Below are 15,365 nucleotides of genomic sequence, written 5' to 3'. Positions count from 1 at the left end.
ACACAAATAATTTGATTACTTCAAAGTGATATAGCGAAGGCTCATTAAGATCATTTATAATACATATATTCTGAGGGGATGGATACATAATTAGAGTATGCTTGGAGTCAAGTATGATTAATGGGAAATGGAATCCCTCGGGTTGCTTATTTTGAACAAGTTTTTGAAAATACTATTAGAGGCAATTATTAGATTCCCTATTTTTTTTTTAAGGATTTTGTTTATTCATGAGAGACACGGGGGGGGCGGAGGAAGAGAGAGAGAGAGAGAAAGAAAATGAGAGGCAGAGACACAGGCAGGGGGAGAAGCAGGCTCCATGCAGGGAGCCTGATGCAGGATGCGATCCCAGGACTCAGAATCACGCCCTGGGCTGAAGGCAGGCGCCAAACCGCTGAGCCACCCAGGGATCCCCTTGATTCCCTATTTTTTAAATTGACCTCGGTATCATTTATGAATTTTGGCTTAGGATACATTTTTTAAAGTGTGTTGTATTCATTTATCAGAAGAGGAATGCTGCATAATTTTTATACTGAAATTGTTAACAAGTGTAGTGCCATTACAATATAATATCCAGTATTAAGTACAGCATTATAAAATATTAATTCCTTATCCTCAGTTTATTTACTCTTAGGAAATCTCTTCTTATAGGCTAGAGTTTTAAGAAGTATATATCAGAATAGATTTTAAGTAGGTGAAGATGAGAGAAAAGGCACTAGCATTAAAATAATTGTAGGGGCATCCAGGTGGCTCAGTCAGTTAAGTGTCTGCCTTTTGCTCAGTCATGATCTCAGGGTCCTGGGCTCGAGCCCCGCATCGGGCTCCCTGCTCTCGTTCTTGTGCGCACTCTCTCTCTTTCTCAAATAAATAAAAATTTAAAAATCTTTAAAAAATAAAAATAAATAAAAATTGTAATTATGAGATGTGAGATTTTTAGCCATTAATTTGATCAACTCAGGGCCTTTTTTCTTGTCAGTTTTTCCTTCCCCAGTCCTGAAACGAGAATTTCCAACAAAACTAAGCAGTTATTAAATATATTTCAGAAAGTAAAAAGTATGTATGAGATTGTATGATGTTACAAGGGCTTCATATTTTCTTGCTAACCAAAATAGTCAGAGTTGGGCTTATTTTTGGCCTTTTGTCTTTTTAATCTCCAATTGTATTGCAGTAATAGAAAGGATTACCATTTCTAGGTAATATAACTTTTTCAGAGCACTTTGCTGTGTTGTGCCCAGCTATAGCCATTTAAACTGTTTCAAGAATTCTATATTACTGATATCTAAATGAGGTATTTTGGTCTTTGAACAAATTTACTGTGTGCTGACTTATATAAGTGGTGGAAAGAATTACAAATGTGTTTATGTTCTACAAATAGAAATTTAGTTAGGAACAATCCAGTGGGCTTCATGCAACATACCAACTAGTTATTTAAATTTCAAATTCTCCTTGAGCTGCTGATCTTGGTGCCAACCTTTCTTGGAGGAGACTATGTTACCCGAGACCGTAGCTCAGTCCCAAGTTGGGCAGGAGCTGGTCTACATCTGTCCGATACTGGCTAAAAACAGTACGGCTGATAGTATTTCATCATTAATAGTATTCTTGTCAGTAAAGAAACTTAATGTTTAAGTCTCTCTCAGAAAGTCTTGGGGGTGGAAAGGTAGATGGAAAAAATTGCTGAAAACAGCTCATGCTCAAAATAGAGCCCTAAAGTATGCTTTGCATCTCCATGCTGATTTCTGTTGTTTGCCATTAAGTGTAAGGTTATTTTAATCAGCTCATTAGGATTGTAAATCAAAATACCTAAATTAAAATGGAAAGTAAATTCATTGTAAAGGAAAATTTTGTTTCACAGATTTTTTTAATCTCAAAGACACATGGATATCACAACCGTTTTGAGACTAGCCAAGAACAAATTTCATTACCATCAAGACTGCTTTATTTTTGCCTTTGTTTCTACCAACCAGAGAGAAATTTTATTAACGATTCTGAATAACTTACTAGGCAATATATTGCCAAGGTGAAATACTCAAATGAATAATTAATGGAATTGCTTGTATGCCAAATGATTTTATAATCATTTTAGGTAATTTGCATAAAACAAGCTTTAAAAAACAAGTTTTTTTTTTTCACTGAATGTTTCATTGTATCTTTACGTCCTTTAAAATATACAGATTACATTCTTTAAGAGAATAGATTTTTGACAGATTCTTGATTGTAGAGATGTTTGTTGGTTCCATATCCCAGAAGTTTTAAGACTGCCAGGGTAAGAACTGTAGCATCAGCATAAGCAAGAAAGAAAGAAAGAAAGGAAGAAATAGTAGAATGTCAGCTGATACACGAACTTAAAATGTAGAATTTGGTTTATTAGGTCCTTTCTATTACTTGGACCAGGCAATTAATGTCATTTAGGTAATTGGGGTTACAAAACCACCATTTTTTTTGGAAACACCAGCGCCTTTCTTCTGTTCTATCCAGCTTCTGCTGGATTTCTTTCAGTGTAGAGAACTTAGACACTTTTTGAATGTTTCTAAGTGTCATTGGGAAAAGAATTGTTTATTTCAGTTAGCTTTGCCAAGAGGATAAGCGAGGTTCTATTTTGAGAACTAACCAGGAAAAAAAAAAAACTTATATGCATAGGAAAAATATACTGATTAACAAATAAGGATATCACAAGCATGATTATTTTATTGCATATTAAAATTAAATAATTGTTTAAGGGACTCTAATCATTTTTCTTGTCATTTTACTTTTTGTTCCGTTACTTAATTAGGGAAACTTATGAGACCCTTTATCACTTCATGTCATCATTAGCCCAAAGGTGTTTCTGTGCCGTTTTCTAGATTTACTTGGGCAGCCTGGCCAGCCAGAGGTGAACAGGGTTTTTCAGGTCATAATCTGGTCACTCGTTACTAATCTCATTTAGATGATAATGCTGCTAAATATGGTATATTATAAAAACTTTTCTAGCAGTTAAAAATTATAAAGTAATTGCTTTTTGAATTCAAAATTTCATGAATATCATTTTTATCTCCATTCCCACCTTTTGTTTCTAATGCTAACAGTTAAACTTCACTGTTGACAAAAATCCTGCATTTTATTGCTTCTTCTGGAATTTGTCCATAGACTTCCTCAGTGTGAAAACTAGAGGAGCCCTCTCAGATATCTAACTCAGCATCCTCATTTTACAGATGAGGAACTGAGGCCCTGGACTAGAAACAGAGGTCCCCTCACACCCAGTCCAGGACTCTATATTACGTCATGCTGCTTGATGTTTGTTTATGGAACTCAGCAACAGCACCTACAGGGTGAGCTTTTTTTTTCTTTTTTTTTTAAATAAGAACACAAAGTGATTTGCTACTCTCACCAACTGCTGTTCATCATTCCTGTGTCACTCATTCTTTCCGTTTTTATGCACACCTCTCTCAATCCATAATACAGCCTAGTTACTTGTATAACTGTATTTTGTTGCTATTTGTACTTGGCATCCAAACCATTATTTATAAGGGTTAAACTCTTAGTAGGGCTTCTTACAGTAGTAAGAAAGCCACTGTAGCTTTACCAGGCACTATAGCAGTAGTCGGTTAAAATTTATGGCAAGATGATTTTGTAGAGTTTTAAATTTAGATTTAAAAGAATGAATTAGAAGTATGTACAAGAGTGTGGATATGACATCTAAGAGCACATGTGATACTAGTTAGGAGAGCAGTTTTTTGTGAAATAATAAAATGCCAAGAAATATTAGCTAATAGTGTGACATAATTGTGGTAACAGTGGCTTATCCTGTGAGCTCATGGATTTAAATAAGCATATATGCATTTTAGATTTTTGAGTTATTTTTTGTATTGATGTTCAGGTTCTCCCATTTTTTGCCTATTGAGTTATCTGTTCAAGTTGGCATTTATGTACTTTAGACAAGACTCTGCTAATTTTAGGTAGCTTTCTTGTTCTCTGGTGTAAGGCACACTACATGGTTTAAGATATAACATGGTTTTCTTTTTCTTTCTTTCTTTTTTTTTAAAGATTTTATTTATTCATGAGAGAGACAGAGACACAGGCAGAGGGAGAAGCAGGCTCCCTGCAGGGAGCCTGATGTGGGACTGGATCCTGGAAGTTCAGGATCACGCCCTGAGCCGAATGCAGACCCTCGACCACTGAGCCACTCAGGGGCCCCTATAACATGGTTTTCAAGGGTAACTCAAGGACTTTCAGGTTCTCATAGTTTATGATTTACAGGTTTCTATAGGAACAAAGTATCCTTTCCACTTCCCTTTCCGTTTTATTTTGGATTTTTATGAACACTGTCCATCATTACTTTTGCTTTTGTGCAAGAGTCGAAAAAAACAGTCTTTTAGCTTAATGAAAATTAACATATTTCTCTTGTATATTCACTTTTTAAATCTGTTGTCTTGCGTCACCAAAACAACCATGATGTCAACATTTACAGTTTTAAGGTAAACTAAAACACTAATGCTCAACTATGAATGCTGGATAAATTTTTTGGATTGGACAGCATAGCACCATCATCACATTCACCTCACACAGATACTTTACATCACTTCCATATTATATATTGTAAAGTTTTTGGAATTCCTTGACTATTTAACTATTTATCAGCCATTTTAAATGGTCCCTACCCAACCACCTGCCAGATAATTGGGTTTCAGGTGGACTGATTCAGAGGTCCAGAAATGTCTTGTGGCAATAGTTTTCCTGAAAACATATCTGTGGGAAGAAGGGTTGTGGATATTTTTTTATCAACACATAAGTAAGTGTGAGTGGATTATATTTTTCATGCTAGGATTTGAGTGCCATATTTTATGACACGAAGTTTTTTTAAAAAAATGCATTTGAATGGCCACTCTGTGTTGGGTGTTAGATGTATATAGACTATCTTTTAAATATTTTCAATTTGTAGTTGGAAAAACAAATAGGAGTAGTAAGAGGTGATATGATGACAGCATTAGCACTTAAATTATAATTGGTTTTTCATACATTCCTACCTACCTGTGAGGTGTGTGGATTAATTTTATTCCTATTTTACAGAACAAGAAACTGGGCTCAGGAGCTTGATTTAATGTCCAAACTTCAAAAGCAGTAGCATTTGAAAGCAGACATCAACATTCTGATTTCTAGTCTAATAATCTTTTGCTACTGCAGTTTTCAGAAGAGTAAGAAAACAACAACAAAACACTTGTGACGTTGGTATCTGAATAGGCTTAAGGAGATGACATTTGAAGAACAGAAGGATTTCAGCACTTGTAGTTGGGACAAAGAGCTAAATAAAACGCAGGGGTTTTAGAATGATGCACCTGATTGTAGGCACCTGGAGTAGAGTACATTCAAGGGATAGTGGATGGCTAGATGCCTCGAGATCCTAGAATGGGAAACCTAAGTGCCTGGCTAATCTGTTACGAAGGGGCTGTGAATATATACACTAATGTGTACAATATAATCAGTTACATTTTATACCTCGGTGTCAGAAGATAATAGGAAGAGCCTAGGAGACCCTGGGCTGTTGTAGTAATGGAGATGGCAGGTGTCGCAGAAAGAAGGGCCTGGCTGAGGGTGGAGCTGTGCGCTGGGAGGGGATAGACTGTAAGGGTGCGGGTGAGGGTGAGAGGAGGTCACGGCCAGGTTTCAAGTGTGGTGAGCGGTAGAATCAGTGATACTTCTGGGCAAAAGGAGAAACAGATTGGAGAGTATAGGTAGGACATAAATCACCTCAGATGATACTGAATGATGAGATTCCGAAAAGGCGTATCAATAGATGCGAGCATTGGTCAGCTGGAATTGGATTCCTCTCCTAGAGTGGGAAGGACCGGGCTGTGTGGGGTGGCACACGGCAGGGGCGATGGTGGTCCCCTGATCCTTCCGAGAGGCTGAGGTCCTCAGTGGGAGAGCAGACAGGGTCGGAGGGCTGAAGAGAGGTTGCCTGTACGCACACACGTTAGGGCAGGAAGAGCAACTAGTGAAAGCGGGGGAGACGGCCCAGTCGGAAAGCCAACGGTTAGAAGGTCAAAGACTGTTCTGATTCTCTTGTTAAGTGTTGAAAAATGGCCGGGAGTGGAAATCAGGGAGTATGAAGACCCATTGGATTCCATGGTGATTAGTAATAAAAGGGTTTTAAGTTCAAAAGGTCAAAAGTAAAAAAAAAAAAAAAAAAAAAAAAGGTCAAAAGTAGAACTCTAACAAAATTTCTTTTGTTTTATACATTATACTTACGTGTGTAAATGTGATTATTTACCTTTTTACACAAGAGTATAAAGGTAAATAATCACAGTTTTTCCCTCCCCCAATAGTTTATTATTTTTAATGATTGTATATTATACGGTATTATGAATATACCACAATCTTGTTTTGGTGCTCCTCTTTTAATGGACATTCACTTTATTTATTTATTTATTTATGCCACTAAAAAGCAATGTTCTTAAAATACATGTCCCTAGCAACTTCATGTTTTATTTCTAAGTTGTAGGGGACTTGTATTTGTTGACTGACCATTTTAATAACAAAGTCATTCTTCTTACTCAGTCTAATATTTTTACTTGCAATAGAGGTTGACAGATTGTTTTTCAAAAGATTTCTTCGCATCTCTACTTGAAATATAGGGAAATAACTTTTCCCCACTTTTCTGTCTGAAATAGGCCTTCTAGATCTTTTAAATATTTACCCATTTTAGTGAGTGTGATTTCACTCCTCCTTGTCACATTGATGTGTGTTTCCTTGGTAAGCTAGTAAATCTTTATGGACTCAGGTATAGCTGTCTTTTCTTGTATAGTTTTTGAGTTTCTAGTCTTGGTTAAGAAGATTTTTTTCTCCTTTCTGGATTGGACGTGTAGCCTCAGTATTTTGTTAAGATACGTATGTGAAATATGTGTGTATATGTACATGCATACACACATTTCTTTAAAAATATCCGGTTACTAAATCTAGCTGGTATTTATTTTTTCTATGGTAAAACACATGTGCCTACTTTATTTCCTTTCAGTTGGGCAGTCACTTGTTGCAACATCAGTATATAATGATTCATCCTTTTCCTTTGCTCACAAGATCTTTGTGTCTTTCAATAGAATACTATGTTTAGTTGTGTAAATTTGGTAAATATTTAGTAGTCTTTTTGCTTTTGTAAATGGAATATCTATTTTCTTGTCTGTATTTATAGGTGCTTATTATTGGGGCAGAAAAAAGCTATTGTTTTTGTTCGCCTCTGCATTAAATTCCCTAAGGAAAGGCTAGTAATTTTGCTAATGATATGGTCGTATATGGTAGTATGTCATACGAGACCCAACAGATTCCAGGATACAGTTTTTCTCTCTTGTATCTTGTTTTACTGCTTCTTCAGAAAATTAGCATAAAGTAATAGGATGAATAAAGATAAAGATTTTGGTGTAAACAGAAAGTCAAGGAAGTACTGGTAACTTTTACCAAAGAAATGAGTCACCTGAGATTGAGGGGCGTTTGGTGAGATGGGCTCTTTGAGGGAAGTTAAAATTCTTTTATAATCCCTGATAGAAAATTTGATAAGGAAGTTCAAGATACAGTAAAATGATTGCCAAGTGGCTCAGAGAGGCAAAATGTTGTTAGCTACCATTATGGTTTGGGGTTTACATAAGTGACAGGGCTTGAGTGGGAATTGGCAAGACTATTTGAGCTCAATGTCAGGATTATAGCACTTGTGAAGTGTCAGATCAGTAGATTTGCACCAAAAGGGAAGGAGAATAGATATGGTCCAGGAGGTATGATGATAGATTAGGATACTGAGAAGTATGAGTAATTTGAGATGACCATGGAAAACCTGTTCAGTTAGAAACTGAGTAGATCAAAGATTTAAGGAGTTTACAGTAAAAGTGTGTGACAGGTTTGAGATAAAGATAGTGAAGTTTTTTAATTTTGTGGCTTGATGCACAAGTCATGGTTTGCATGACCTGAGAAACTTGTTAAAATATACATGCCTGAGCTGTACCTCTGACTTGCTGAAACTTAAGACTTTTCAGGGTTATCGTGATGTTTATGACATTACTTTGAAAAAGTTGCCATGGGTGAATTTGATAAACCATAGTAAGCAAGGACCACTGTGGGCTAGAGATGAGTGTGGAGGGCCTTTTTCCTTTTTCATATTCAGTGTTTGGCCAAAAAGAAATGGAGATACAAGTTATCGAAATTGTGCAGGTAAGGGAGACCAAATTGGGAATGGATGAGAAGAAACATTGAATGGTTGTCATTGAAGATTATCTTTCTCGTCTTTTAAAATACTACTGACTAGTAGAAAGAAAGCTTTATTCACTGTTTGCAACAAGTAATAATTGAGTGCCTTTTGTGAATCAGGCTCTATTCCAGGCACAAGTATAGTAGTGAATAACAAGGATCAAGTATCTGCTGTCATGTAGCTTGAAATTTTTTTTTTTTTTAAATGAGCGTTAAGTTGGCATTCATGGACTATTTGTTGAGTCACCAGTGTTTAAAAAATGTCACCTCTACCACACATTGGATGATCTGGTGTGTATTTTTTCTTTAGAGTAGTGATCTATATAAACAAAATAAATTAATTTTGAAACGAATGCTTTCATTTATTGCTGTTATTTCTGACTACTTTTGTTTTTAAGCATTGCCCTGAAAGGCCTTTATCACTAATAATATAAGCAGGGACCCCCCAAAAAAAGGGTGAACCCATTTCCACTACATAATGGGAAAGAGGGAACATTCTTTTAGTTTCTAACAGTCTTTTTTTTTTTAAGATTTTATTTACTTATTCATGAGATACAGAGAGAGAGAGAGAGAGAGAGAGAGAGAGGCAGAGACACAGGCAGAGGGAGAAGCAGGCTCCATCCAGGGAGCCCGAAATGGGACTCGATCCCGGGTCCCCAGGATCAGGCCCTTGGCCGAAGGCGGCGCTAAACCGCACCCCCCAGGCTGCCCAGTTTTTAACAGTCTTGAGTTTCAGCACAGTATGCTTTTTAAATGTAGAACCAGATGAAAGGGAAATAATTTCATACTCCTACCTGCTGGCCATGAGTAGATTTTTATAAGATAATCCATTGAATCTGATCAGGTAAGGAGACACAGAATAGATGAGTGGAGGTCTTCCTTTGTTTCATCTTCTTGACTTCACCTAACCCAAATCTCCATAGAAGGTTTGGAAATGATAGCAGATGCTTTGTATTAATCTCTATTTTGCATAGGCACTATTTCAGTGGATTCAGGTTTCTATTATGTTCATACCTAGTGCCCTAGCCATCCCTTTCAGTTCTTTAAATCAGGGTTTTGTTTTTGTTTTTGTGTTTTTAAAGAAGACAATGATTATTTACAAGTAATTCTTTTGAGATTTTAATTTGGGCAGCCTGTAAGAGCAAGGAAAAAATTCTCTCATTCCCTTCTCTAAATTCTGTGATTCTGATAGGTTCTATCAGCAGTTAATTTTATATCAGCAGACCCCCCCGCCCCCAAAAATACTACTTCCCTTCTGATTTGTATTATACTTATTGTAATTTATATTTTGAGCTTTTAGGTATGTAGAGCATCTATAAAAGGCTGAGACACCTTGTAGTAGAGTGAAAATAGGTGTAACTTGGGGAACAGTTTTAGTCTTAAAAATGCATATAACTCAATTGAAATGCTTTCTTTTTTTTTTTTAATTGTATAGTTGGCACACAGTGTTACATTACTTTCCTTGTACAGCAGTGATTCAGATGCTTACTGTTTCTAATTTAATGTATATTCATTTCACTATTTTATATGTAACATTCTTACTATAACAGTGACTCTTATTATATAACATTAGGTATTTTAATTGAGGTCAGAAGTTCTTGAGGTCCATGGCCCAAGCAGAACTTCATATATTTTTTAAAGAATATGTCTTTGCTTTTTTTTTTTTTTTTTCTTTTTAAATGTATTTGAGAGGAGAGAGAAGTGCGAGTGACAAGCTCACGTGTGGGCATGCAGGAGAGCGCACCCCTGGGTGTGGGGGGCAGAGGGAGAAGCTGACTCCCCGCTGAGCAGGGCGCCCGGCCCTGGGCGCCACCCTGGGCTTGAGCTGAGGCCGTCGCTTAACTGAGTGAGCCACCCAGCCGCCCAGAAGAGTATTTCTTTCTCCTTTCATTTGTTTTAGAGAACTGTGCAAGAAAATTCTGTAGGGGGAAAAAATGGAGGATTAGTTACATAATTGAGATTAAAAACAAAGCTTAATTACCATGTGGTAATCAAGGGATTTTGCTGTTCTAATAAGAAAGCTTTACTACTAATTTCTTGATATTTTGGAGTAAATCGAACTGATTTTGAAGTTGATGTCCATGAGTGTAAAGAGGTTCCTCTTTTCTCTCTAAATGCTTTTCCTCTCTAAAAAAGAGGTGATATTGCGAGCAAAGAAGAAAAACACTCACTCGCGTTGCTCGGCCTTAGAGTTTTGTTTCTTTAAAACTACTTACTTGAGCACCTAGTATATGTTTGCGTCATGTTGAAGGAAGAAGGTTTGCATCTACCTTGCATTATGTCTACATGAACGCAAGCTCATCTTCTCTGGAGCTACTTCCAGAACAGAGTCTAGCCCAGGACTTTAGATTTCAAATGAGGATCTTAATCTTTAAACAAAGTAAGGATTAGAAGACTACTAGGCTACAGGTTGGGTATGAAATGACAGTCATCATATTGTCTCTGTACGCTGCCGTCGTCGTTACAGTTGTCCCTACCTTTCCCGTTAATATAGAGAAAAGGTTAGGCTTCATGTATTACAGTGGTCCACAAAAGATATAAGCCTTACGAGAAACTGGAAGGGAATTAAATTTTTTGTCTCCCAAATGACCTTTTCAGATGGTTAGTTTTAATCAGAATCCAAATAAGGTCGACATACTGCTGTTGGTTGGCTAAATTTAGGTCTCTAACACTTTTCGGTGTAAGAAAGTGATTCATTTGTTGAATTTCCTATATTCTGAATTTGGCTGTGCATCCTTGTGGTATTGCTAACATATTTCACCGTTGCCCTGTATTTCCATAAAGTGGTAGTTAGAGGCCTGATTAAATTCACCTTTAATATTTTGATCATGAAGTCTTCTTTTTTTCTTCCATTTGCATCACACCCTGGTTATCTCACTTCTAGTGATGTTGATATTGAGTAGTTGGTTCAGTTGTTAGCCCAATCTACCCATGACACCGTTGCACAGAGTTTTCCCTGGTGGACTTGGCACCATTCATGATTGTTGCTTAGATTCATTATTTTCTTAGGGATAGGAAATGATTATTTTCTAATTATACCATTGTTTTTGCATTGATTGGCTGGAATTCTGTAAATGACTGATCCTAATCCAGTATTGTGATATTCTGAAATACAACTTGCGTGGGAAAGGGAGGGTATGTGCCTGAATGTTATAGTTGTCAATTTTTAGAGTAATGAATTGGTGGTACTCTTGTAATATGTCAAGGTGACCAGTGATGTGGATTTTATTTTTAATTTTTATAATCTCTTTTTGAGATGATTTAATTCACTGTGTTTCTGTCTCCCTAGACATGAGTGGTCTTTGGTAGTCTCGTTGCTTTTTTTGCCCGACGAGATGTTTCAGGCTTCCTGCTGTAGCCCAGAAGTTGGCCAACCACAAGGTTGCTGTTAGGAGATCCCTGGGTGGCTCAGCGGTTTAGCGCCTGCCTTCGGCCCAGGTCGTGATACTGGGGTCCCGGGATCGAGTCCTGATTTGGGCTCCCGGCATGGAGCCTGCATCTCCCTCTGCCTGTGTCCCTGCCCCCCTCCCCTTATGTCTATCATGAATAAGTAAATAAAATCGTTTTTTTAAAAAAACAAGGTTGCTGTTAACTGCTTGTAGGCCTTTTTAGGACTGGGAAATGTATATTTTTAGTAAGAAAAACAAATCATGAGTTCCTAGTTATATTTTAATTCATATGTAAAATTATAGGGTTTTAAAGCTGGATTTGTATAGTGTGAATTTACTGAAAAAATATCAGTGTATTATAAACATTAGAATCATTGTAGTTTTTTGTATTCAGTTCCAACAAATAGGAGTTTTGTAATAAAAGTAAAATGATCAAACTTATTTGCCATCAAGAAAAATTGTTCTCTAGAATAATGTGACACATTCAGCTTCTCACTTCGTAAACTCCCTGGCATATTGCCGTCCGTCCTCCACATGTAGCCAGCTTGTACAGTACTGTATCATGAAGAGGAGACAAAGCAATTTTTACTGCTTCTATATTTGTATATATTTTTTCCTTTCTGAAAATTTTGGTTTAAAGACTACTGAAAGCAGTTAAAGCTTCTTTGCAGTTCTTTTGCCCCTTAGGGTTCTTTCGCCCCTTAGGGATATATGCCGTCAAAATATTGCTTTAAAGTATATTAGTTTTCTATATGACTACAAATGACTTCATTAGTTTTAAACATATTTAATTTCTGTGTATCTTAAATGTAGATCATGTTGGCCATGCCTTCGTTGTGTTTCTTCTCACCTGGGGATCAGGCTCTTGGAGCAGGCTCAGTGTATAGGGCGCGCTCCCTCCGGCGAGAGAAAAGAGCCAGAGGCTGGCCGATTCCTTTGAAGCTGTGCCTGGGAGGGGCACGGACCACATCTGCTCAGCTTCCACTGGCCAAAGCACGTCACGTGGCCACCTTCCAAGTTGTTGGGGTGGGATGAATAACTCAATTGTAGGAAAAGAGAAGAGGGATTTGACCTCGAACAGTAATACAGTCACCCACAAAGCGTCACTTAAATTGGTCCCTGTGTGTTGATGCCATCCTAGTCACCATAATTAGCATTGTTTTGAATTCTGTTTTAAAGGGATCATCTATGACGGGCATGCTAAGGAGATAACTGATACCTGAAGGTCAGGGAGAAAAGCTTTCATTGACCTTTCCCTTCCCTGCACCTGCCATCTACACTTCTGGAGGGGTGAAATGATGCCATCTGTGTTTACTAGTTCTGGGCTTTCTTAGCTTAATGACTGTTAGGGCTTGAATTGTGTCATCCAAAATTCACGCTGAGGTCCAAACTCCAGTATGACTGGTGTCCTTATAAATGACATTTGAACACAGACACAGAGGGAAACCAGTGTGAAGAGTCATAGGGAGACATGGTGGGTGGCTGGGGCGATGCATCCGTAAGCCAAGGAAGCTCAGAGGAAGGCCAGGAACACACCCTTCCTTCGCACCTTCAGGGGCATTGTCCTGCCAACGCCCTGGTTTTGCACCTCTGGGTTCCAGAACTATGAGGCAATACATTTTTGTTGTAAGTCGCCTAGTTTGTGGTGCTTTGTTAATGGAAGGCTCTTTTGTTGATGTCCTGAGACTCAGTTTTTAATGCGGGGTGGTGTTTCCCTCTTCACCAACAAATGATCCTCAGTCACCAGTAGGGCATACCGCAGGTTAAGGGTTCAGTCCTGAAAGATTTGCCCCTGCTCCCTCAGGACGTCACCTGTGCTCCTGCCCAACAGGCTTTAGTAGATCAGGGGTTTCTGTGGCGTCTTCTTTGGGTTGCATTAATTTGCTAGAGCAGCACGTAGAACTCAAAACGTTTTACATACTCGATCACTGGTTAGTATGAAAGGTTATAACTTAGGGACGGCCACGTGGAGAAACACACGGGGCAGCACGTGGGGCAGGTGCACGGAGCTTCTGTGGCCTCTCTGCGCGTGCCCTGCTCCCCCAGCCTCCGTGTGTTCACCCGCCTGGAAGTTCTCGGATCTCTGTCCTGTTGGGTTCTTATGAAGAAAGCCTCATGGCACGGACACAATCAAATTATTGGTGACTGATTCAAGTTCCAGGCCCCCTCCCTTCCCCAGAACTGGGGAGGTGTGGAACTGAGAAGTCCCAACCCTCTAATCACAAGGGTGGTTCTCCTGGCAGCCAGCCCCCACCTTAGGTGTGGTCCCAAAGTCACCTCATCAACATAACGAAACACCTTTGTCACTCTCCACACTTGTGAAGTTCCAAGGATTCGGGGAGCTGTGAGTCAGGAACCTGAAACGAAGGCCAAATATGTAGAAATAACATTTGGTCATCTGAATGACCAGAATGTATGTATGCTTTTCGTGTAGATTCCAATATCGAAAGCTAATACAGTGACAGTTGACAGTGCAGTGAGGCCTGACTGTAAGAGTGTGGGAAGGAATATGAGCTATAACTGTAGGTTGTTGTGCTGGACAGGACTGTATTGCCAGACGAAAGCATTTTGGACTTCGCTTGAAAGAGTGTCTTGAAATAGAAGTTTGGCAGCCAGGGTAAGAAGAAACTAGCTTGAGGGTAGTTTATTTTTTTAATCTTTACTGTTTAATTATGGAGTCGTCTAGCTGCCAAGGGGATACAAGGAGATGAGTCCTGTGTGTAGAGGACCTTCACATCTGTTGTGCCTTCAAGTCCTGAAAAGGTGCAGCATGCTGGAGTTTGTGGTCTCGGAGCTGGAGTTCTGCATTTAGCCGGAGAGCAGTAAGTTTTGTAGTTGATGCGTTAGGGTTTTAAAAGTTAGGTGTGATGGATTGAATTATGTTCCCCAAAAGATATGCAGAATTTGTAACACAACCTGGTACGTGTGGCTGTGACCTTATATGGAAACAAGGTCTTTGCAGATGTAATTGAGCCCAAGCCGTTGGGGAGGGTCCTATTCCAGCGTGACTGGCGTCTGTCTAAGGAGGAGGTTTGGACACAGTGAAAAATGCCACATGAAGACACAGAGACAGAGGGAAGAGAGCCCTGTGGAGACGGAGGCAGAGTCTGGGGATATGTTGCCACAAACCAAGGAACTCTTAGGGGTCCCAGAAGCTGGAGGAGGCAAAGACGAGTCCCCCTCCCAAAGGCTTTGGTGGGAGCCTAGCCCTGCCATCAGCTGCACTTCAGACTTCAGCCTCCAGAGATGAGACACTTTCCTGTTTTAAGGCATCTAGTTTGTGGTGCTTTGTGATGGCAGCTCTAGGAAACTAGTACAGAGGACGTAAGGATTTTGAAAAGAACTTTGTGATTTAGAGAGCTCTTTCTCTTAAGTTACCACAGTTGTCAGATTATCAGAATGCTTTCCGTTGGGTCATTAGGAGGTTCCCAGACTTTGCTATGCATTGTATTTACCTGAGAATCTTTAAAAAAACAAAAAACAAACAAACAAAAAAACTAGTATCTGGCTCCCCCCTCTAGAAATTCTGGTATCATTAGTGTTAATGTGACATGGGTGTCAGGATTGTTCAAAGCTCCCCATATAGCTTAATGTACAGCATTTTGAAGAACAGCAGGGAACCTTGTAGCTCAGATGTTCCCCCAGCCCTCCCTACACATACAGTTTTGTGTTCATTTAGCTTTTATTAGCCTGAAGGTGATTTGCTCCCCTTCACCCCCCCATCCCCTGCTAAACGCATTTGTGCCTTGGTCTATTATGATTATTTTTAAATGG

At 38.7% G+C, this 15,365-nt stretch overlaps 1 protein-coding gene across 12 annotated transcripts in view; it reads left to right on the top strand.

Annotated features, from left to right (window-relative positions):
* The window catches only part of TBL1XR1 (TBL1X/Y related 1), a 166,420-nt gene that overhangs the window by 95,418 nt on the left and 55,637 nt on the right, over window positions 1–15,365 (top strand). For 2 of the 12 annotated variants that reach the window (XM_077880396.1, XM_077880387.1), the window contains one exon: window positions 3,186–3,302. The exons of the other annotated variants lie outside the window; for them this stretch is intronic. In XM_077880396.1, coding sequence (XP_077736522.1) covers window positions 3,266–3,302 — 37 coding nt within the window. In that variant the 5' untranslated portion in view covers window positions 3,186–3,265. Of the gene's footprint in view, window positions 1–3,185; window positions 3,303–15,365 lie in introns of those variants that run through there. 12 annotated transcript variants of the gene reach the window in all.

This window comes from Canis aureus, chromosome 31, assembly GCF_053574225.1.
Source record: "Canis aureus isolate CA01 chromosome 31, VMU_Caureus_v.1.0, whole genome shotgun sequence".
In the NCBI taxonomy this organism is placed as follows: domain Eukaryota; kingdom Metazoa; phylum Chordata; class Mammalia; order Carnivora; family Canidae; genus Canis; species Canis aureus.
Note: the sequence above shows the minus strand (reverse complement) of the source record. Positions and strands in the feature narration are given on the sequence as shown.